Source organism: Cucumis melo, chromosome 11, assembly GCF_025177605.1.
Source record: "Cucumis melo cultivar AY chromosome 11, USDA_Cmelo_AY_1.0, whole genome shotgun sequence".
Taxonomy (NCBI): domain Eukaryota; kingdom Viridiplantae; phylum Streptophyta; class Magnoliopsida; order Cucurbitales; family Cucurbitaceae; genus Cucumis; species Cucumis melo.
In genome coordinates, this window is record NC_066867.1 from 9,316,169 (window position 1) to 9,341,743 (window position 25,575).

The window sequence follows — 25,575 nt, forward strand, 5'->3', positions numbered from 1 at the left end:
AAAATTATTTTTCAATGATTTTTTAAAATTTGAGAAGAATCTCGATGTCAAAATTGACCGAAATTGATAAAGAAAAATAAATTTAATAGTTTCTTTTAGAGTGTACTACTATTAGAATGTAAAACTAAAAGTATGTAATTTCCCCTCATTTTCCAACTAAAAACCTAGTTTTAAGTTTTTAACCTCATTGCAATCCTTCCGCCCCCCTCTTCCTCAAAAGCATATCATGAAACTTCAACGGCACTTATGACTATGAAACATAACTGAACCTATTACGGAATAACAGTCTCCTCTATGTCATATCTACTCGATCCCTCAACTGAGTATACGAACTGCCTCTCGAAAGCCGCTTCGCTCCATCCCAACTCACACTCTAGGATTATCTTCCTGTTACAGTCTCTTCCTCGTTTTCTTTGTTTGACGCTCCAGCCCAACTCGCAACTTAATTGCGCCGTCAACTCCTGTCAACAATCGTCCCTCGTCTTCAACAGCCGCATACCAGCGACCACTGTGGGTAAAATTACCCTTCGTTCCATTCTCTCATCACGTTCACTGTGGGCAAGCCTGTAGGTAAGTGGATTATACTTACCCATAGGTTAACCACGAACGGCTCTTCTTCTTCCTCACGTTCACGTTGGACGCTGCCTGCAACCACGAACGTCGTTCATGGAGAACAAACCCATGATGCCACGACCTTTGACAACAGTAGCGTTTTCCCTCTATGCGGTTAGTTTCTAACACTTACCCATTGGATTTCAGCATTGGAATTGAAATACTCACTTCTTAATGGCTCCAAATATGTAGGATTAAGTGAGGTTGGATACAACAAACAAACGAGGTTTCGGGTCGTTTTGGGTGAGATTTAGTGGGTATATCACTCTAAATCTTTTTTCAAACTAGTTTAAGGTTCTTTATATTGGTCTCTAACACTTGGAAGCTTTTTATTGTAGATTTTGAATGGTTTCAGGGCTATGCGAAGACTTTTCAGCAAAGACCCAAGCCTACTTTGGTGAGTGTTAAGCTTTATAGCTATGTTTAGAGCCTTTTGATTCAAATTTAGATTGCTATTTCTTGGGTATTCCCTGTTTTGTACTTTAGGCTTGATTTGGGGTGTTCGGATTGAGGCTTAAGGTCGTTTTGATAAATTTACTGAACTATTTTATATTTAAACCAAGGTTTCGAACTCAATTCTAACATTTGGAATTGTATTTCACTATCTCAGGAACGTTTAGATGCTTTTAGATTGGTAAATTCAGATTTCGTCTCATAAATCCCAAAACCTTGCCACTCTTACGCCCAGTGGCGCCACCGTTTAAGCCCTAACGAACTTACGCATCACACTTTTTGCCACCTGAAGAACATGTCGGAATCGGCACCAGATTTTCTTCGAACTCATGAGCTCCGTCTCCTCTACTGCACATTCTCTTCTCTGCCCTCTGATTGTCCGGCTGCTTCTCAGACTCAAACTTCACCCAACGGTCTCCATGAATGTCTAGACATCTTCGTGAATTCTATTGTAGCCGGCGACTACCAGAAAGCCCTTGCTTCCAATGCTGCTCGACTTGTGCTTGGACTTGTCAATCCATGTCAATTCACTGACTCGACTGAGTGTGCAGAGCAGGTGTATGCTGAGTTGCTCGAGTGTGCTGAGAAATTTGTAATTAGCAAATTCGAAAACGAGGAAGATAGATTGTGTAGGCTGATGATCGTGGTCTGTATTGCAATTGCATCATTTCTCTCATTTACTCAGAGTAACGTGTCTGGGTGAGCCAAATTAACGATTTCCTGTCGTTTAAGTTGTTTTTTTTTCTTAAGTAGTGGCTTTTTGGCCATTCATCTTAGAGATGTGAGATGATGGGATTTAACTATCGTTATCTTTATGTCTAATTTATGCTTTTATTTTGTGTATGCAATTTTCTAGACCATTAGAGGGGCTGGCTAGATCTCCCATGGCAGTCATAGAGTCGAAAGTTGAAGGTTTTGTGGAGTGGGATAATTGGGCGAGGCACCAGCTGATGTTTACTGGGTCCGATTTATTTGGCAAATTCACTAATATTCAGGTAGGACCAAACAACCTCTGAATTGACATTTGGGATTGACATAAATTCAATATAAACACACATGCATCTGTGCGTGAGCTATGCATATATTCATGTGCATGTATATGTGTGTGTTTGTTTATTTCAGTCATGATCTGCTTGCTGTTCTTTTGAGACAGTGTTTGTGTTTCTTCGTGTCCTGTAGTATATTGTGTTTGCAAAGATGCTACTCACAAGGATTAAAGACATGCTATCCAAAGAAAATGCGAGTTCAATATGTGGGATGAAAAGCATTTCTTGGTGGCTTGCCAGAGTACTACTTTTTCAGCAAAGAATTTTAGATGAGCGGTCGTCTTCTTTGTTTGATCATTTGCAAGTCCTTATGGGTGAAGCCTTAGTTGATTTTGGCACTCAGGAAAATGTAAAGAGTTATTGGGGTGCCAATTTACAAGAAGGAGAGGCTCCAATGATAGTCTCGATGATTCACTTGGAAGCTGGGATAATGGAATATCATTATGGAAGAGTTGATTCATGCAGGTAATAATTAAATGCCCCAAGAAGCTATCTAAATATTATTCATTTATGACTAATGCACGATTTAGCATTAGTCTCTTGTAAGCTCATTTTGTATCTTAGAGCGTTGGTCTCTTTTCATCATTAAAATTTGCTTATCCTTTTCTAAAAATGCCAATGCATGATTTAGCCTTGATGAACTACCTGCATTAATTCCCACACATTCTTATCTTGAAATTTGTTCTCACTTGCCTCAGTGTTCCATGCATGAATAATTCAAAATTTTTAAGGGTAATCTGACCACTAACCAAATTTCATGTTTTGGTCACAACTGCCATTTTGTTTCTGCTCGATTTAGTTTTTGCTGAGATAGGTATTTGGCAGGCAACATTTTGAGTCGGCTGAAGCAGAATCTGGTCTTGAGCTTTCTATTACGGGTGTTCTTGGTTTTCGTACTTCATATCAGGTGAGTAACTTAAAAAAAAAGCAGTTAGAGTTTCCTTGAGATTTTGGTCACTTTCAGCTTAAAGATAATATTTTGTTGTAGGTGGAACCAAAGGCACAATTAGTGCTTGTTGCGAATATAGACTCGTCAGAGAGGGAGCCGGGGAACCGGGCGCATGGTTCTACAATGCACAAGGATAATTTGCCTTCTCAATCCAAAACTTTTGAGACCTCTGACATACTAATGGCGCCAAAGTTGTTAAATACTGACGACGAGTCTGGAACTAAAGCAGATGGGATTCATAATGGTGGTTCCACTATTCCTAATCTCAGGCCAATTCAGCAAGCAATCATTTTGGCAAAATGCCTTCTAATTGAGAAGAGTTCTCGATCTGATGAGATGCAGCGTGAGTATGTTATTTAAAAAATTATGTGCTTTGAGTATCTTTCTTGGTTGCAACAATAATGGATAAACGACTCAAGCAAGAGTTCGGTTCTCATGAAAAATTTATAGATGCTTTAACAAGCTTTTTTGTTTAAATTTAAATTATATATATATAAAAAATAAATGGATGCATGTACACACACATCTATATATGTAAAGAACATTCGAGTTGAAAATACAAGTAGCCTTATTGCCTTGTTAATATGCATGTTTTATTATATAAACAACCTAATCTATGAAGCTTTACGAATTCACAGTGTCGATGATAGTGTTGATTATTGATTTTATTTACATCTGAGTAATCCCTCTCCGTCAGTGATGGGGGTTGTGAGTTTAAATGCTTTTGCACCCCATGGATCAAGTGAACTATGGCCTTAATTATGATAAATGAATTGAAAAAAATGATTGGCCTGTACTTTTGAAAAGATATATGAATTCTTCTTTATCATGATTGTGATGGAAGCTTATAGCGATAGAGTTTTGCCTGAACTGTACATGATTGTTTAATTTCCCTAAAATTGTTGTATTGCTCGAGGGGTATCTGATTAATGTAAAACTTTTAATTTCAGTTATGATTGTGACATTAGAGTTTCTAGGTCTATTTGTATAATTAATTAAAAAATTCTGTATTCGTCTGTGTTTGGCATGCTGCTTATTTGAATGTAATGTAACATGCTAATTGATAACTTTTGTTAATTCCAATCGATCATGTAAATAATATGACAATTTACTTTTGACTAATTATTTTCTATCACGTATTTATGAAAGATATACCATTTTTGTTAAAATGGAATTCTAAATTTTCCACTTAAACTAAAGAAACTTTTGATCAAGTTATTGGCAAATAACTAGAACATATATAATACCTTTATTTATTTATTTTATTTTTTAAATATTGAATGGAAACAGTCATTCAAAAACATTTTTATTTGAGCCACATTATCTTAATATTAAGCAAAATGATTTGAAGTTTGAACTCATTTTTGGTACTATAAAATTGTGTAATTGGTTGGGTACCTGCAATCTGATACCAATTTCGATTCGTTCGTTGTATTTGCTTGTCGAATCTACTCAATTAGTATGGATCTTTAACATTTCATTTTTCTGTGATATTCTGAGCGATTTTTATTTTATGCAGGGTGGGACATGGCTCCATATATAGAAGCTATTGACACTCAGCAGTCATCATTGTTTATGGTGAGAGTAACTTATTTCATTATCTAATTACATCTGTTATGGGTTCAATCCATGGTGGTCACCTATCTAAGAATTAATTTCCTACGAGTTTTCTTGACACCCAAATGTTGTAGGGTTAGACAGGTTGTCCTGTAAGATTAGTCGAGGTGCGCGTTAGCTGGCTTGGACACTCATGGATAAAAAATATATATATATATATATATATATACATCTGTTATGGAAGATGTGTATTTTTATCTCAATACATTTTAGAGCATTTCTTGGCATCTTTTTTCTACTTAATTAGTTAATTGCAGGACTTCAAATCACCTGAACTGTTTGTTGAAAAATCAATTTTCTTTTCGAGCCATGATTTTTCAGCCTAGATTTATTTTTGTACATTATTGCTAGAAAATATAGGGCTAGTTGCTCTCATCTGATAACTGCAGGTGATTTCTTAGATGGTCTTACTTATATGTGTACGCTCAAATTGTTCATTTTGGTTTTACTTTGATGATTTTTTAATTTTTATATGCATGCAATTTGACAAATTTCATTTTTTTCTGTTACTCTATAATCTTGACCTTTCTAATGTTTGGAATTTCTCAATTGGCCGATCTGTTCATTTTTGGCACTTGGCCTTTTCACTTGATTTAATTCTGGTGTATGTTTCCGATCATTTTCAGGTGAGGTTTTTCTGCAACATCTTGCGAGTTCGATGGGAGTCCAGCCGTAGTCGTACAAAGGAGCGTGCTTTAGTGATGATGGAAAAATTGGTATGAGGTGCATTTTTCTTCCCAATTTGAGCAGTTCTCAATACAACTTTTTCACTTTATGGTTGATTAATTGGTTATTGATTTATTTGTTACTCAAGTTCTTTTCTCATTTGATCGCCTGCTGTTATTAGAACCTTGACTCTGTAAGTGGTCTGTAGTCTTGAACTTTTGTTTCTATTTTATTTTAAGAAAGCTTCGCTCCTTGATGGCAAAGCGGTGCTGTAGGTTTTGTATACATTTTTCTTTTTTTGTATTCTTACCTCTTAGTTTCTGAGTCTGATAGTGTGCCACTGTGCTTTCTGCTGTACACCACAACCACAAGTCATATCTATCATCTTCGTTATGTTTAGTTTGATGTCTCTCATCAATAATTTCATTGCTTTCAGGTTGAGGGTTATTATGATTGCTATCCAGGAGTGGTGCAAAGGATGTATTTCTGTTGCGGGGTTTATGTTCCTACTTTTCCTGCTTTGCGGAAGTAAATCTTTTACACCACCCTTTGTCATGATTGTTATAGAAGTTTGAAGTTTTTAGATTTCAAATCCCATATTCGTTACATCTTGATTGGTTATGGTGCTCAACTTGAATTTCAGAGAATATGGTGAACTTTTAGTGAGCTGCGGTTTAATTGGCGAGGCAGTTAAAATATTTGAGGAGTTGGAGTTGTGGGATAACTTAATCTTCTGTTACCGGTATGGTGATTGTGTTTTCAATAATCAACTGCACTTGCATCTCATCTTTACTCCTCGTTTCCCAGTTACAATCTCACGATAATTCATTAAATTAACAGCTTATTAGAGAAGAAAGCAGCAGCTGTAGATCTCATCAAAAGTCGACTTTCTCAAATGCCCAATGATCCCAAACTCTGGTTAGTGATTTTCCTGTCTTTCCCTAACATTGCCCTTTTGGTTGATTCTGTTTGTAGTCCTCATTGTCTAGATGTTTATTATTTTTTTTTTCTTTTTGGTTAGAACTTAAAATAGTTTCTCTGGCCTGTTATTGTCAATTGGTTCTTCGTGTAAAAAATTCTATACCCTCGACTAATTATTGTAACATATATATTTGTGATAATTTTAGGCTATGAAGGTGAGTTAGGGTGGGTAGCACTGATTCAAACTATCTTCCGCAGTTCTCACTTTCATGTAAAAAATTTTAACCGTAGGTGCTCGTTGGGTGATGTTACAAATAATGATGCCTGCTATGAGAAAGCCCTGGAAGTTTCAAATAATAGATCAGCTCGAGCTAAGGTGATTTGGTCACATCATTATATAAATGTCTTCTCAAGTATGTTCTGTGTTTTGATTCTTTAGTTTCTTATATTTTACAGCGATCCCTTGCTCGTAGTGCATACAGCAGAGGGGACTATGAGACCTCTAAAACCCTGTGGTAGGTTTTACTGTGAATCATTATTGTTATTATATTTTTTTTGTATGTGTGGTGTGTTAATTTTCATTATGTATTTTTGAAAAGGAAACATGTAATGTAAAATGAAAGAGACTAATGCTTTAATTACATTAGGTTTATACAAAGAAGCATAACTAGAATCAGCAGGTTCACCCGAACATCTCAACTAGGTTGACACTCTCTTAGTACCCTCATCATATCCTTTAAAGCATAATATCAAAAATTGGCCGAGGCCTATAAAATGAGCCCTTACAAATAGGACAAAAAGACTAGAAATCACTAGCCTTACAAAGGATTCAACAAAAGCATACAGAAGACCTAGGACAAAAGAAAAAAGAGATTCATCTCAAAACAAGTAAATTAAGCTAGGAAGAAGAAAACTCTCCGATTTGAGTAGATTTCTTGAATGTTGTAGCTGTCAAAAGTCTTGGAGAAGGAGCATGATGGAATCCAGTACGAATGAAATGAATTTCTGACTTTATTGATGCATTAGAATAGGAATTACAAGGTAAATTGAATTGAGAATGCCTCAATTCAATAAGCTAGGGCCGATACTCTTGATCTCCTGTCTTTCAAGGATGAACAAGCCTAATCACTTTGATAATAACTACCCTTCCTGCCTAAATAGAGACTATTTATACTTTCTACCCACTGACTTTCCTAACTAACACTTATAGCTCATTACAGCTGTTCACACTCTTCATTAGTCATCACACGTGCGGCTTTGCTTCTTTTTTCCCCTTCTACTATATTGTAGGATAATGGGAGGTCTATCATTACTCTTCCCTTCCAAATTTACCTTGTCCTCAAGGTGAAAGTCTGGATAAAGCTGCTGCACTTCTTCATAATTCTCCCAAGTTGCTTCATGTTTCGGTAGACCTTCCTAACATATCAACACCTCCCAGCTCCCTGACTTGTTCTTTTGATAATCAAGACTTTCTTTAGGAACGGCCCTCCACTCATGAGTCTCGGTTAAGTACTGAGTAGTAGGATGCACATCTACATGATCACCTAACATCTTCTTCAATTGGGAAACATGAAAGACCGGATGAATAGAGGTGCCAACTGGCAATTCCAGTTTGTAGGCTACAGGACCGATTTTTTCAATAATTTTGTAGGGTCCAAAGAACTTAGGAGAGAGCTTTTCACCTTTTCAAGCTGTATACGGTCACCAGCCACCTCCTTTAGTTTATTATGGTGATAGTGAGACATCGAACTCGACATTGGATGAACAACTTAAGGAGAGAGATGTGGCCTTAGGAGCTTTGAAAGAACATTTGCAAGTGGCACAAGAAAGATGAAGAAATACGCTGATCAAAAGAGAAGAGATGTGGAGAATCGAATCAGGGATATGGTGTTCTTAAAAATCAGGCCATATAGACAGGTAGTGCTGAGGAGAAAAAGGAATGAAAAACTTTCTCCTAAGATTTTTTGGACCTTATAAAATCATTGAAAGAATTGGTCCAGTAGCTTACAAACTAGAATTGCCTGATAGCACTTCTATTCATTAGTCTTTTCCCAATTGAAAAAATTGGTAGGAGAACATGTTGATGTGCAACCTACTATTCAATACTTAACAGAGAATCATGAGTGGAGGGCAAGTCCTAAGGAAGTTCTCGATTATCAGAAGAATAAAACTGGAAAATAGGAGGTGTTGTGTTGGGAAGGATTACCGAGGCACGAAGCAACTTGGGAGAGTTATGAAGAGATGCAGCAGCTGTGCCCGGATCTTCACCTTGAGAACAAGGTGAATTTGGAGACGGGGAGTAATGATAGACCTCCCATTATACTACAGTATAGCAGAAGTGGCAAAAGAAGCACTGCACGTGTGAGTAGCTTAGCTGTTAATGAGCTGCAGGTTATTAGTTAGGTAAGTAGGTGAGGGGAAAGGTATAAATAGTAGTTTGTTAGGCGGGAAGGGGAGTGATGATCTGAGATAAAATTGTTTAGACTTGTTCATTCTTGAGAGATAGAAGAACAAGGAGTTTCACCTAGTCAATTGAATTGAGGTATTCTCAATTCAATCATTCTGTAATTCTTACTACTTTACATCAATAAAATCAGAATTCCTATTCTACAAATTTGGATTCCATCAATATACTTACCCAAGGATTTCTCAAGCGTTTCCCGTCTTTTCCAGCGGTATGCCAATTGAAGGAATCTTTTCTGTGTATACTTCTAACCACCTTGCACCATAGAGAATCCTCTTCCTCATTGTATCTCCAGCCTCATTTGGCTGAAAGAGCCAAATTTTTAACCTTTAAACCACCTTAGCTGAGGCCTCCATCTAAAAATGATTTATCGACTGTCTTCCACTTCACCAGATGGTTGATCTTGCTATCTTTATGACCCTCCCAAATGAATTTTGTAGAATTCCCTTCCAACTTTGAAATCACTCCTTCAGGCATTAAAAAGGTTCGATATGTAATAAGCTGGTAGATTTGATAAAACCGATTTTATGTGGCTCCCCTCCCCCAGATAAATTAAATCTTTTTCAATTATCTAATTTTTCGTGAACTTTATCAATCACTGGTTGCCAGTCATCCCAAGCTGTAATAATGAAAAAGCGGTCGATTAGATTAGAGATCTTGCCAAGGAAGAACCTTCCCTTGACCAAGTGAATCTACCATTGCTTAGAGGAACCTCCAAAAATTTAGCTCGATCAATAACATTGTTAAACTTCGTCATACATCTAGTGGTTCTTCTTTCACAACTCAGAAGGGAATAGTACATTTGCCCATCTCATAATGTTGAAGTCACCTCCTACACATCATGCCCCATTACAATAATCTGGCAAGGAAAGGAGCTCGGGCCAAACAAAATTTCTCTTCTTGTAATCATTTGGACCATAAACATTTGTAACCCAGCAAGTCTTTTACAAAGTGTGGCGCATTTAACTGATAATGAATAATCACCTCTCAATGTTTCAATAACCATTAATTTGCTCATGTCCCACAAAGTTAAAATCCATAACGACTTGATAAAACTAATGTCAAACTCCTCTTTCTTTGATTCTTAAAATCAAAATGAGAACCACAGGTTATGTTTTTTCATGAATCTTTTTGAGGCCAATCTTTTGTTTGCATCCTTTAAACCTCTTGTATTCCATGATACAATTCTCATTGTTGACCAAACGAGCTAAAACCATGTCACTAATTGGAAGGTTTGGTCCAAAATTAAGCTGCACGCAGCAACTATTGATTTCAAATGATTAGGGATTCCAAAGGACTGAACTATTGAAGGGCAGGCCAAACACCGACATCTGGCAATTCTCCTTTCAAATCTTTATCAAGCTGAAACAGAGCATTGAGGTCTGTTTCAAAGGGCTCTTTCTGTAGCAATTTCTCATTTTCATCTGTCTTTTCGCCATGGTCTGCTTCTTTGCTTCTCACACTAATTAGAGAATCAGTTGCAGACTCGCTCCATTTTTTGGATGGAATGATCGGTGTTTGGCATGGAGTACCCTCTCACAAGTTTCACCTTTGAGATAGGCAATGAAAAAAGAGAGTGCCCAAATACATTATGGGAAGGAGGCTAAGAATCTGACCTGTTAGCTTGAGAAGGAGCTTGAATTTTTGCACAATTATCTTCCAACACATCGGGATTTTGTCCTGAGATCAATTTGGCCTTGATAGTTCTCTTTCTGGTAGTCTCCTGTACCTCTTCTTTAAACAAAATGCTTCGTTGACAGAATGATGGTATGCGTTAGGCGCATTATGCCACTTTCCTTCAAAGTTTCCTCTGCATGCAGAACTATTTTTCTGTTGGACTTCCCATGCATGTTTTGATTCCAACTCTGAGGGTCTTTTACCCATCGTAGCTATGCTACTCAGCTGGAAAACTTATATTCTCTCCGTCATTGTATGGTTTCTATGTTTCATATTTAATTTTCTATATGCCATATATAAACAATCCTTGCACAGGGAATCTGCAATGGCCTTGAATTCTATGTATCCAGATGGTTGGTTTGCTCTTGGTGCTGCTGCATTGAAGGTAACTTATAAGCTAGGTTCCTTTGCAATTCTGTAAAATTTTCTCAGATTTTATTCGTCTTGGAAATTCCATTTAGAGTCTTTTTTCAAACAATTTATTGAAAAAGTGCAGGCAAGGGATATTGACAAGGCACTTGATGGTTTTACTCGTGCAGTTCAACTTGATCCTGAAAATGGGGAGGCTTGGAACAATATTGCTTGTTTGTACGTTATCTGTCTTTTTTTGTTTATCTACTTCATTCTTTAATGCACCCATTTTCTCTGTTTTGTCTCATTAACAATTTTATGTGTATTTTGTTGCTTATGTGCTTTACATATGATGCAGGCATATGATTAAGAAAAGGAATAAAGAGGCCTTCATTGCGTTCAAAGAAGCCTTGAAATTCAAGTTCAGTCTCTCTATCTTTGCTTTTTATCTAGTAATGTTTTTTGTGAAACATATCTGGATATTTAATACCAACCAAAATTTCAAACGCATAGCGTTTTCCGTCATTATTTAAGATTGTTATTTCTTAGTGACTATACGTGAATTTCATGACAGACGAAATAGTTGGCAATTGTGGGAGAACTACAGCCATGTTGCTTTGGACACTGGCAATATTGGCCAGGTATGCTTGTTGCCTTGTTTATCTCCTTGTTTCCTTTATTTCTTTCTTTCTTCTTCTTCTCTTTTTTCTGGTTCAAATTTTTAATGTATTCATATGAAGCTTCTTCCTCACAAGATGTGTTGGATGGTATAGGAAAAGCTTTAGATAAAACCTCAGGCTGTCCTAAGTGGTGTACCCGAGAGTAAGAAAGTGTATTATTTGTATTAGAAAGAGGGTTAGTTAAGAAACTTAGTTAGAAGGGTAGGCTTGAGAATTCCTTAAGACCTTGTACTCATATTTTCCTATTAATACAACACTTCTCTCATTTTAGAGAAAATCATTTTGATAAAAATTCAGACTCTTGGTTTACACCAATAAGTTTTATATCCTTTAGGGCTTTCGAGTTTATTATATAAAAAGGAAAATGGATATCCTTTGGGGCCATTTGGATACTTATTGTGCTCTTGCTATCAAATGTGATAGCGATAGTAAGGCCTAATGCAAGGAACTTAGCAAGAACCTAGAGATTTTTCAGGTTTAAAAGGAAAAAGAATATAGTTCCCTGTTCTGATAAAAGTTCCTTGTAACCCGACTTTCTCTGAAGTCTTTATTTCTTTTCCAAACATTTTTTAAAAAATATTTTTGATATTATGCAGCTAAAGAATTCTCTTTTTCTTGTTTAGCAAATTGCACTTAATCCCAAAGGGTTACAGTTCGTGCATTTTTGTTTTAAAGAATACTATTTGAGTGGCTCTTTTACCAACTCAAACATCTTTCATAATTTAATTTTTTTCCATTAATAGGTTTACGAAACAAATTATCCAACAAACATCTTGAAACATTCAACATAAAAAGTATCCAATCTTCATCAAGCCAATGAACCCAAGAACTAATTTGTTCAAATCCAAGGGATCATAAGTCACCACTCACCCTCTCTACCCTCCTAAACACACCTACCTTTTGTCCAACACCCGTAAAGTTGCACAAACACTAGCGCACTAGAGAAAGCAACCTCTTTCCCCAAACCGCGGATTGTCGAATAGGGAATTTTTAAGCCATTTAGCTTGACAAACCACGTTCTGCATCAATTAATTCATTGTTTGTTTTTTTTTTTTTTTTTTTTTGTTTATATATTTCAAGGCATTAGAAGCAGTACAACAGGTAGCAGATATGACTAATAATAAAAGAGTTGATGCCGAATTGCTGGAGAGAATCATGCAGGAGGTAGAAAGGAGAGCTTCAAATAGCCATTCTGAATCAAATTATCATGAAGCAGACTTGGCGGTTGAAAAAAGCAGGGAAACTGATCATATGGTGGAGTTAATTGGAAAAGTTCTGCGTCAGGTATACATAAAAATTTTGCTATTAGATCCTAATGTGCCGAGTTCTTTTAGCTAATTTATTTTAAAAAGTATATTATCCTTCTCGTCCTCGTTTTGCAAGTGGGAAGTGTTTTAGATTACGCTGAAAAGATTGGACTTTGATACTGGGTGATCTAGCTGTAAGGAAAAAATAGGGTAATGAAGTCTTTGATTTTGTAACTGTTGCAGATTGGCATATGCAGTCCCTCATATTACATGTTATCTTTAGGTTCGCCATTCTTAGATCGAATTTGAAATTTTGTTTGACTGAATGTCTTGTGGGCTCTGATGCCATATTAGCATCATAGAATTCCATCTCAAAATTGATTGAGAATATACATTCATTTGTATAAAGGCAAATCCAATCTCACAGCTGAATTTTGTTTTCAGTGCTAGCTTCCTTTTTTTTTTACTGCTGATTTGATTGTTGGAATCCTACAAAGTTTGATTTTGAGATTTTTCTATATAGTTCTGTGAGATAATATATGTAATTAAATTTGTCTGCACCCCTAAGTTTAAACTTTTGGATCAATTGATATTTAAGAAGTTCTATGGGGCTAATAAGAAAAAAAACCCATAGAATTGGAGCCCAAAAGACGGGTGAGAAAGGGACTTCCTAGTGAGTTTATTTTTTTTTTTTCTCTTTTTTAGATTATTATTAGATTATTATTTTTTAAATTATATTTCTAGAAAACTAGCTCTCATTACACCATGAAGAATGAACAAGTGCTGTGCAGAAAGGAAAACACTAAGCAAGGTCCTATAAAAATCCTACGACTTCTATTGACAACTTAAACTCTAAAAAATGAGCCAAGAGACAAAAGGACAGAAACTGACCAACTACATAGTTACAAGAAATGGTTCTAGTTCAAAAGAATTGTAGACAGGATAATTCTTAAAATGCTTGTGTTAGGTACTTAAGCACCTTGGAGAACTATGCCCCAAAAGCCAGGAGAGCCAAGCCACCTAACCAATGTGGGACAAAGTCATCTCGTACTAACTTGGTTATTAACAGCCCAAATCTTGATGCAGTTATAACAGGATATGATGAGTGCTTAATTCTTTCCATAATTGCAAGTTGGGTATCCACTTTGATGCCTGGTTACACTGCGCAGAGGATAGGAGTTTCGAGGACATGATTCATGGTGGCAACTACTTAAATCCTATGACTTTTCTTGACAACTAAATTTAGTGGGGTTGGGTGGTTATCCTATAAAAATAGTTGAAGTGTGTGAAAGAAAGATTAGCTCCTAACCCTTTTCTTTTAAGAAAATTCATAACTGATCAGTTTTATGTTTGAATTTCATTTTGTTTTCAAATTCTATTCTTACAATGGGTCTGAGAATTGAGGTATGTAATCATTATTTGTTTGTGCTTTCTTTTTCTTGTTAAGATTGTTCGAGTTGGGACTGGAGCAGACATATGGGGCATATATGCAAGGTGGCACAAAATTAAAGGAGACTTCACCATGTGCTCTGAGGCCCTTCTGAAGCAAGTTAGATCATATCAGGTATAGAGTGTAAAGCTTGAAATTTACGATGGCTAATGTCTTTTTAAATGGATAGATGTACCAACTCTTGATTGTCTCATGAACTAATATATGACTATTTAGTAATTGATCTCGTATACCCTTTTCAATTATGGAGAGTAGGCGTTCATTCCAAATTTTGGTTGCTTATAGACCAAAGACATTTTAATGTCTCTCTCCCCCCATATTCTGTGACCATTTTTTCTTTTGGGTGTTTTGAATGAGATTATCTTCATATTAAGCATTTACTCTTATGCCTTGATGTAACATGATTTGTGCATTATCACACATTTGTACCATGTTTTGTGCATTACCACACAATCTTCATCCCTTCATCATACCTGTACAAAGTACGAAGACAATTGCTATGCGTTATCTTGAATTCTTAGGAGTATATCTCTTTAGGAACAGAAGAATCTACTTATTTGAGGATGTGCAAGGCAGTTCATCTCCTTTAATCTGTAATGTGTCTCAGGTCTTGGACTCATTATATCGCGGGTTTGAAATTCACTTCCCCAGTGCGATGCCAGATCTAATCTAACTTAGAAAATTTTCTTTAGAAATACTGAGCCCTCAAACTCCTTTCATGCTTCATTGGTGCATTTGTGTCTTATACTAGCCCTCCAAATTTTGATAAAGTGTTCTTATATTTGGTGTGTTGCCAAAAAATATATTAAGAAATTATCATTGGGATTAACTAATCATAGTTTGACTTTTTCAGGGTTCAGATCTTTGGAAAGATAGGGAGAAGTTCATCAAGTTTGCACAAGCTTCATTGGAACTAAGCAGGGTCTACATGCATATATCATCGACTGCAAATAGTCAGCGAGAACTATATGCAGCTGAGATGCACCTCAAGAACACAGTAAAACAGGCAAGATAGTTTTGTTTAAGACGCCTTACCTTTTCCATTGATGGTTACAGAAAATACTAGATTGAATGTCTGAACATAGTGCCATTTCTCATCATTTAGTCCTATAGAGATCAACTTAGTAACTTACAATACTTCATTACCAGGGTGTAAACTTCTCAGACACCAAAGAATATAGGGATCTTGAAGCTTGCCTGGATGAAGTGAAGACAAGATTGGAATCTAACTCTATTCTCCCTTGAGTTCTTATTTAGAAGTTTGCTATACTTATACACCTCACTCAGGCGAAAGATTATACAACATGGATGGCTCTGTGCATGGTTCTTGCTTCTGATTCTATTCCGGTTCCTTTGAATCTTTTCGAATTGGTCGATTGAAAGGGGCTCATAGTATTACTGCTTTCATGGAAATTCACAGCTTCTTCATGTCTAGTGTGCCAAAGTCTGGAGTTCACTGCACAGATCACATATGTGAAGAACTGTCAAAATATTTGCTGTGAGCTATCCCCATCTCTCCTATGCTAGATATTTAAAAATTTTGCTCCATTTGGGAGAGAAGATATTCTATTAACCAAATTTCTAAGTTATGGAATTTTTTCCATATTCCGAGGAAAAAGTTTTGCTTTAATTTTCAATGTTTACGAGCGGATGTAGAAGAGATTCTATCACTAGAAAAGAAGTGAATTGCACCAAATCAATGGAAGTTCTTTAGTTGTTTTAGTTGATTGTATAAGATTAATGCATACAAATTCTAATGAAAAGTTGATTGTACAAGTGATTAGTGGAAACCTTTTCTTTTTCTTTCTAATGACAAGTTCATTGCAAATATGTTAATTTAACAAGTGAGAAATTTCATGGAGAAAAAATTCAACTCATCTTTCTCCGTAGCTTCTCGCATGGGAATAAACAAAATCAATTATCCAATTTGAATTTGAATCTTTTGATTGAACGGACATTCAAAAAAAAAGTCAAAATTATAAAAAAAAACAATATGAAGGAAGAAAATCAATCGATAAGTTGTAAAGAACATAGATTATGTATCTCAAATCAGGTTGACTCAACCAAAATCCTAACTACTCAAACCCGACCTGAAAATAAAATTTTAATTCAATTTAACCCAAATAATATAAAATAGCTGTCCATCTCTTATGAAAATGCAAGCAAAAGCATGTGGTTATATTTTTAAACAGATTTTTATACAACTACAATTAAATTTGAATAACTAGAGAAAGAATGATTATCAACTTGAAAAATATAGAATTTAACAACTTCAAAATTACTTGCAAAATGAATTAACAAACTATTTCACAACTCAATTTATCTAATAGACATGACTTGGTTTTATAAGCGTATATACAAAATAAAGTCTCTTTCAAATGCAGTAAATTCAAGAATCAATTGCACGGGTAGGTTTTTGTTTTAATAAAATCTATGGTTTTTAGAGCAAGGGGCTAAATAGCCATAAGTAAGAACTTGGAAAATCGCAAAAAAATTGAACACATTTTAGGGTGTTAGGAATTTTAGGGATTATTTATTTTAAAAGAAGAGTTTTAGTAGGATAAATGATATAAATAATGCAGTTAAAAAAGTATTTACAAAAATATTGTTATTTTCAAACTAATTAAAAAAAAAATAATGTTGCTTTTCATCTCTCTTTCTTGGTTGTTGTGTTTTTATCTCTCCTTCTTTTATTCCTTTTCTTTTTCTCTCCTCGGGCGAAGACTCACCCACTTCTTCTTTTTTTCCTTTTTTCTTTTTTTTTTTTCCATTTTTCATATAATGTTTTATTTCTTTCTTTTATTTGAATTTTATTTTTCTTTTCTAAAATTTAAATTCTTATTTTCTTAAATTTAGTATTAATTTATTTTTTTCTCCCACAATAAACCTATTTTTAACAAAAAAAAAAACCGTATTTTTACTTTGATGAAATTTTTTTAATTTTTCAAATTATGTTTATGTTAATTTTTCAAGTTAGGAAGATTTATCCCTATAATTCATTTATTTTGTATTAATTAAAGGTCGTAAATTTTTAGTAATCAATTAAGATTGGAAAATAATTAAATATAAAGTATAATGTCTAATACAATAATTAAACAATTTTTATTCAATGAAAAAAAAACAATCAAAATGTTCCACAGTCGGGACGTCGCCAATTTTTAGCTAGTTGTCGTCGTCGACTTTGTACCATTTGTTGGCATCATAATTATCACTATTTGAAACAATTCCTAATAATGGTTTTACAACTCCTACATATCAATGACCCAAGCATGTCCTAGATATATGCAACGATAACAAGGGGGACAAGGAGAACATATGTTATATGTATGATGTACCTATTGTACCTGTACTAGTTCAAAGAAGATGTGCTCGAATGCAAGAGCCCGATGAATTGGAAGAAGTGGCTTCTGTAATACAAACACAAAGCGTATAAACACAAATACATATGAAGAATTAAATATATATACATTACTTTCACATTCAACTTTCTTCTTTTATTATTTTATATTTTGCCAATGGTTTAAAAAAACAAACCAAACTTTGAGAACTAAAAAAAGTAGCTTTCAAATAATGTTTTTTTTTTTTTTTTAATTTTGGTTTTGAATTTAATCATTGTATTTAAGAAATATGCAAATTATTGCAAGACATAAAACAAAATATACTTAATTTTAAAAACAAAAACAAAAAACAAAATAGTTACCAAATGAGATATTAGATATTAATAAATTATCACCATAAACATATGACGAGAGAATCTTAATTAATGCCTCATAAAAGTAACAAAGGGTATTGAAACATCCAAATAGACAATACCATAAAAAAGACACAAAGTATATATTAAAGAATATTGACGGCTAGAATATATGCAAATTTATCTTACATCTAATCTAATCCATCAATTCTAAAACCCTAATCAATGCTCTACAACGAGAAAAGAAAAATTGATCATTCTATACACAATCACTTTAGAGTAATACTTAGCTATACAACCAATCAATGTGTTAGTTTTTTTTTTAGAACCAACCCATCATCTTCATAACGAATATTTGTATTATGAAATACCTGCAATGATACCCAAGCAACCAAATAAGCAACAACAAGGTAATCAAGAAGGACTAGAGCAACAAACGATACAAAATCGACGACAACAACTAGCTAGAAATTGACTACGTTCTGGTTGAGGAACACTTTGAATGTTTTTTTCATTGAATGAAAATTGTTTAATTATTGTATTAGACATTATACTTTATATTTAATTATTTTCTAATCTTAATTGATTACTAAAAATTTACTACCTTTGATTAATACAAAACAAATGAATTATAATGATAAATCTTCCTAAATTGAAAAATTAACATAAACATAATTTGAAAATTTCAAAAACTTTCGTCAAGGTAAAAGTACGTTTTTTTAAATAGATTTGTTGTGAAAGAAAAAAAAATAAATTAATACTAAATTTTAAAAAATAAAAATTTTAATTTTAAGAAAGAAAAATGAAATTGAAATAAAAGAAAGAAATAAAACATTATATAAAAAAATGAAGAAAAAAAAAAAGAAAAGAAATGGGGAGTCGTCCAAAAGAGTATTATTTTTAATACAACACAACAAGCAAGAAAGGCAGTTGAAAAGCAGCATTATTTTTTAGTTAGTTTGAAAATAACACTATTTTAGTAAATACATTTTCTAATTGCCTTATTTTTGTATCTTTTAGTACAAATTTGATGTGACATGGAAAACTGACTCTTTCTCTCTCCTTCTTTGCCATCTTCTTTCCCCTCTCCACTTTCAGAATTTTCTGTCATGCTTTCTCGATGATTTCTTTGTTGTCTTTGATTACAGTTGATTTGGATGTTATTGTTTATGCTCTTTTACTTGATTGTTGTTGTTGAGATAATCGAAAAGTTTATTCAACAATAGATTGATTTGAAGGTGTATTGATTTTGAAATCGCAAATATCATAATAATTTAAGGGTGATTTTTCGAATTTTTGTTTAGAGCGGAGTATGGAAAAAATATAGTGAATTTCTGCCTCTGTTATAGGGCACGCAAGTGGGATCAACTTTCAAAATTCTTGAGCCAAGCAGATGGAAATTTTGTTTGAAATAATATTCCATACAACAAAAGGATATAAATATTTTTAATTTGAGCAAGATCGGTGAACATTATTTGAGTGCCGGAGCCACAAGGCTCACAAGAAACCGAGGGTAAACTAGAGAGATAGAGAAGAGCAAGCGAGCGAGCAAGTTTGCAAACATAGGAAAGGAGAAACTCGAACAGAGCGACAATGGGCAGAGGAATGGAAGCACACAAGAACAGATACATCGAGGATCGGAGTACTGCTAGAGAAAATCTTGAGCATAACTTCCGCTGGATTCGATGGAATTTCGCTCTTGTGGGTTTCTTCAGCATCGCCGTTCCCCTTCTTGTTTACAAGGGGTTAAGAGAATTTGTAATATAATTTCTCCATCCTTTTCTTCCCTTAGTATGTCGTTTGATTTATTTTCCATCTTTTTGTTTCATGATCCATTGACGCCCATCCCCAGGGTGTGATTCAATCTGGGGTTGCATTATTCTTTTTAGGCTTTCCAATTTTTTAGTAAGTTTTCGACTCTGGATTCCTTTATACTTAATTGTTTAGAAGTAAAGTTTCGGATTCTGTGGGACAAGATGACATCTTTCTTTGAAGTCGTTTTGGAAGTGATGCTATGCAAGTATATGACATTTTGTGATGCTGATTATTTTGAGTCTGAAGTTCTGCCTTTCTAGATTATCATGAATATAAACCATTGTTGGTTTTGGTTTTGTTCTTTTTCTTAACATGGGTTGCTTGAATTATGAGCAGTTGTTAGATTAGTTATAGAATGGCATAGCTTTATTGTGACAACTGGTTATAACTTATATATATATATATATATATATATATTCATATACAAGATGATTGCTTGTTTAGAAAAGAGGGTATATTGTTGCCTTTTGTTGTTGAACCTAGAAACGGAGGTTTTGTTTATGAAACCAGTTTTTAAACCATAAAAATATATGATTAACTAAATATGACTCTTTACCAAATAAGGTGATTAAGAAACCATGACAGGAGAAATTAAGGGTTGGGACTATAACAGGAAGATGCTATAGCCAATTTGAATCATATGTATGTATGGTGTAAATGTGGATTGGATCATTTTTTTCCTTCTTTAATTAGTATTTTTAAACGATGTTTGTAAATGATTGTCATACTTTAATTTGATAAATATATTTTTGGAACTGTATTTTAGAATGGTATAAGTTTTATTGAAGGGTATTGGTTCTCTATATATTGAAAAAAATGTTTCTTATTTTCTTTTTGACGAAGTTTAAATTGGAACTAAAAGTTCTAAGAGAAAAAACTAAAGTCCGTTTACTTGTAGTTTATAATACTAAATGCACTTTCAAATGTTAGAAATTAATTTAGTCCCTCCAATTTGAATAAATCTAAATTTGGTAATTTTTTTTTCCAAAATTGTTTTGCAATTAATAGCATTTTTTTACTAATGGTCTATAATAGACCTAGATATCTTATTATCTTGTGAATAAGATGGGCAACTATCTTGATACGAGTAGACACATCTAATAGTCTATCTTGGATTTATTATCGTTTATATTAGATAAATTGTGATATTTTTTTATGTTTTCTAAATATTTTGGTTAATTTACTATATTTAAAAATAACCTTGTATTTACTTGTAAATATAATTTTTAAGAAGTTTTCAAAAATATAAAAAAACCATAAAATATTTACACTCTATAAAACAATTTCAAAAACGGAAAAAGCTAAATGCCCACCGTGGAAAATACAAAAATGCCCCGTCAACCACGCCGTCAACAACGTGCTCGTAATATATTTGCGATCATTTAGATTTGGTTATTGTTAATATGTGATCGTTTAGATATGGCTACAATTTAAAACGATCGTTTAGATATGACTACAATTTATACACGATCATTTAGATATGGCTATAAGTTATATGCGATCGTTTAGATATGCCTACAATGTATACGTGATTGTTTAGATATGGCTATAATTTATACGCGATTGTTTATATATGATTTTTTTTTCAAAATTTGGTACACGATTTTTTTTAATTCTTTTGGTACACGATAGTTTAGATTTTTTTATACGATCATTTACATTTTTGACACGATCGTTTACATTTGGCTACTCTAATCCAAATGATTTTTTTTAAGATTCTTTATACACAATCTTTTATTTTTTTACACGATCATTTACATTTGATACTCCAATCTAAATGGTTTTTTTCAAGATTCTTTATAATCTTTTATTTTTTTTACACGTTTACATTTGGTTACTCCAATTTAAATGATTTTTTTTCAAGATTCTTTATACACAATCTTTTATTTTTTTACACGATAGTTTACATTTGGCTACTTCAATCTAAATGATTTTTTTCAAGATTTTTTATACACGATCTTTTAAATTTTTCTATTTTTTGTACACAATGTAAAAAAAAGGAAAAGAAGAAAGACGATGAAAAGAAATCGCAGAGAAAAAAAAGAAGAGGAAAAGTCGAAAGACGATGGAAAAGCGAAAAAACAAAAGGAAAAGAAAAAAACGATGGAAAGATTAAACGACATAAATAAAGAATTGAAAAATAAGAAAGATGATTGAAAGAAATTGCAGAAAAAAAAAGAGAGGAAAGAAGACAGAAAAAATTGCACGAGGAAGAAGATGAAAGAAATAGCAGGAGGAATACGAATCGCGAGGAAGAAAAGAAAGATGGAAGGAAAAACCTGAAATATTTAAAAAATGGCTAACTTTATGGACTTTGTTATACGAGTCATAAATAGTTTGGTGTTTTGTTACTTTTACAAGAGTATCCCATTTTGTAAAGAGGGTTTAACTCAAATAGCCTAATTTGGCCTATGATTTTACACAATTGACCTAATTTGCGTATATATTATACTAAGGTCCTAACTGAACTAATATTTTACAGAAAAGTCTAGCCCAAATTATTATACTACCCATATTAAATGATTTACGAATTAAAAAAAAAAATTGGCAAGTGATACGTCAATGGCATGAAAATGGAGGATTTTTTTTACCACGTAAGGAAAGAGCAACAGACAATTGCGGAATCCATTATACTCTCATTCGTACGCTGAAATTTTTCTTCAACCGATCTTTAGGGTCTTGAAAATGGAAGACGAAATGGCGGCAAAATCGAGATGGAAGACCAAACGGTTGTGAAAATCGACGAGATTTTGAAATCTGATGACGATGCGACACCATTTTCATACCTGGACAAGCTTTCAATTTTAAAATCGACGGACGTGGCAGCGGAGGGAATTCGTCAACGACGGACAGGGAATTGGTGACACTTTGTTCGGAGTTTTGAGCGGTGGGACGGATAAGACAAAGACAGTGATAGAGTGGGGCATGATGGAATTGATAGCGAATGAGGAAGTTCAGAGGAAGATTGTGGAAGAAACTAAAGAGACGATTGGTGAGAGAAAAGTAGAGGTATATATTAAATAAAATGGTGTATATTACAATAGTACATTTTTCCAGTTATTGAAATTGAAAGCAATATGATAATACACTTTTCGACTGAGATGGTATATATTAAATAAAATAGTATATATTATGATATTATACATTATAATTTGAAGTTAACTGAAATTTACAATATTAAATACAATATTGTAACGTTCTGAATTGCAAAGTTTGACCTAAAAAATTGAGGCAAATAATGTATATATTATGGTTGAAAAAATATCATGTGGTTGAAAAATAGGAAAATAATACAAAGTATATCTTCAATATTATGAAGTATATAGGAACATAAAAGTAAGGAAAATTTAGGAAACGTTTATAATTGAAATTAAAATTTTAACGACATTTACAATATAAAAATCTAAAATACAGTAGATTGGGTATATATTTACATAATATGAAAGGGTATATATTTACATACACAGAGAAGATAAATAACTACTGTGCAGAACCTCAAAATCTAAAATACTATAGATTGGGTATATATTTACATAAACAAAGAAGATAAATAATTACTGTAACGAAAATTCTAAATCTAAAAAAATGGCGGTGAAGCTCTGTAATGTAAAGTAAAGTTTCTAGCGATGGAAGAAAGATCCAGTTGTGTAATAAATTTCCGACAGAAAAAAAAAATATAATGATGGTTGAGAACTTTCGGTGGTGAAGAAATTAAATATGGAAGAAATATCCTGCAAAACTGTACATCCTGATGGATGTACGTACATTATTAATATGACGGGGTATATATTAATATAAACAGAGAGCACAAGTAGCTACTATAATGGAAATTGAAAATCTAACATACAGTATATTGGGGATATATTGACATATGATGAAGTTGTTAAATAAACTAACCGGATATATGTGAAACAGAATGGAATCGTGAAATAAAAAAACGCCGGAAAAGCTCTTAGACAAATTCGACGATGAAATTTCTTTTTCAATCAACGACGATTTCCGATAGTGGTCGAAAGATCTGCTTGTGTAATAAAATTAGGACAGAAAAAAATGTAATGATGGTTGAGGTCATTCGATGGTGGATGAAAAATTATGAAAGAATTGATATAGATAAACAATTTTTTACTAATGAAAAAAATCTTGTGAACGGCGAAAAAAGACAAAATTAAAAGAAAATATATCTTTTTGAATAATATTTCCATAATAAATGGAAAACGTTTTGATTAATATAATTAATTCATATTTATTTAAAATACAAATAAAGAAAATATAATATATACAATTGTGATAAAAATAACGTAATTAAGGAAATAAATAATAATTAAATCCGAAAATGATATATATTAAATGATAATCATAAGGACAAAATAATCCTAAAAAAAAGAATTTCTATTAATATAAAAAACTGAGAATTTATGATAATTGTGAAATTTCATTGCCAAATTAGACATTTCTTCTTAATCTTTCTTTTTTAAACTAATTTCAATAAAAATAGTTCAAAACTAGATTTAAAATTCATGAAAAGTTAAAAAAAAAAACCTAAAATTAAATAGCAAGTATATGAATCAAAATGATCATTGTTGCCTTGGGTGTTTGGTAAGATGTGATGAGTGCCTTGAATATGATGGTATGCATTGATGATGATTATGCAGTACAAGTTTTACTGATTTAATCCAAGTGTAAACTAGATTAGGTCCTAGTGAGTCCCAAATTGAACACAATAAAAGTTTTGCTAACGAACTGTGAGGTTAAACTTTACTCTCATGCTAAGATCTTGGTGTTAAAGATAACAAGTTGAGGATGGTTGGTACTTATGCTATGTTGCCCAAATGATATGCAATGGATGAATTAAAAGCGACCTAGAGCTTTATCTGTTTGATTACAAGTTTGCAGGAGAATGGGATTAAGGGGTTTCCTCAATCGTTAATGAAACTAGACATTACTTATGTGTTCTAATACTAATTAAGGCATGCATCCTTTCTACGTCTCATGCCACAAATGCCCTATTTTTACATGTAAATGATGTACATAATGTCATAGGTTTGTTCTTATTTCTAAGTTGGTTCCCATATTCTTCATTTGACTAGCCTCTGTCATTTACTCTTTCAAGTAGTTAACTACCATTACCTAATTTAATCTTTCGATGCATTAAGCGTGACTTCACCTCACAAGTCAAACAAAATAATTACGTCTTTACTCAATTTAATCTACCATTTTTCCCCATAGAAAACTTAGCTACTCATGTAACTGCTAGAAATGAAAGACATAGATGGATTGGAAAAATGAATTGCTTATATTGATGAATTAAATCATTGCAATCTCTAATATCTAATACAAGCAATACGAACAATCGTTGAAAATGTAAACAAAAGCATAGAATGACTACAAGTTCCAATTTCTTGGTTTGCATAAGTAATCTTTGGTTGAAAAGATCTGAACTTGGTGAAGAAAGATGAAATTATGGAATTTTTTATGAGAATTTGGACATCGTTTTTGCTCTTCTTCTTCCTTCTTTTGGTTGTTTTTTAATGTATTTATAGGCTTTGACACTCGGCGTCCACTACGCGTGTTCTTTTTTTTTTTTTTTTTTCAGTGTCTACTTTTATGTTGTGTGGGTCTCTCCATATATTTTGGAAGTCATGCAAAGCCTCAGGCCTCAGGGCTTCGAAATCATGTGGTGGTTAGTAATAAGCTTTGAACACATTTTTTGGTTCCTTGTTGTGTGTCGAACTTGTTTGACATCTCTTCATTACATTTTTTCAGAACAACAAGCGTTGATAGTGCTCATTTGGTTGGCGTTGGACTGAATGTTTCTTATTTTATCAAAATCCTACAAAGAAGAATACCATATAGTCATAATATCAAGGAATTAAATGCATTATAAGCAAATTACCAAAGGTCTAAATGTTTTTGACATGTTTTTCGATCATTTTTTA

The 25,575-nt window shown here is 33.3% G+C and overlaps 1 protein-coding gene across 3 annotated transcripts; it reads left to right on the forward strand.

The window, feature by feature from the left end:
- The first annotated feature begins 229 nt into the window (after positions 1-229).
- LOC103495916 (uncharacterized) lies at positions 230-15,909 on the forward strand. 3 transcript variants are annotated; one of them, XM_008457595.3, is made up of 23 exons: positions 230-726; positions 805-869; positions 951-1,009; positions 1,223-1,764; positions 1,922-2,060; positions 2,245-2,576; positions 2,937-3,018; positions 3,100-3,403; positions 4,580-4,638; positions 5,304-5,393; positions 5,780-5,871; positions 5,987-6,085; positions 6,184-6,261; positions 6,556-6,640; positions 6,721-6,779; positions 10,721-10,790; positions 10,902-10,993; positions 11,115-11,177; positions 11,331-11,397; positions 12,517-12,720; positions 14,131-14,247; positions 14,987-15,139; positions 15,283-15,909. In XM_008457595.3, the coding sequence occupies exons 4-23, from the start codon at positions 1,361-1,363 to the stop codon at positions 15,376-15,378; spliced, it is 2,685 nt and encodes an 894-aa protein (XP_008455817.2). In that variant the 5' UTR covers positions 230-726; positions 805-869; positions 951-1,009; positions 1,223-1,360; the 3' UTR covers positions 15,379-15,909. The 3 variants fall into 3 exon arrangements, with proteins under 3 accessions (XP_008455817.2, XP_008455815.2, XP_008455818.2); XM_008457593.3 differs by having other exon boundaries at positions 805-865; XM_008457596.3 differs by having other exon boundaries at positions 805-855.
- Positions 15,910-25,575: the final 9,666 nt, after the last annotated feature.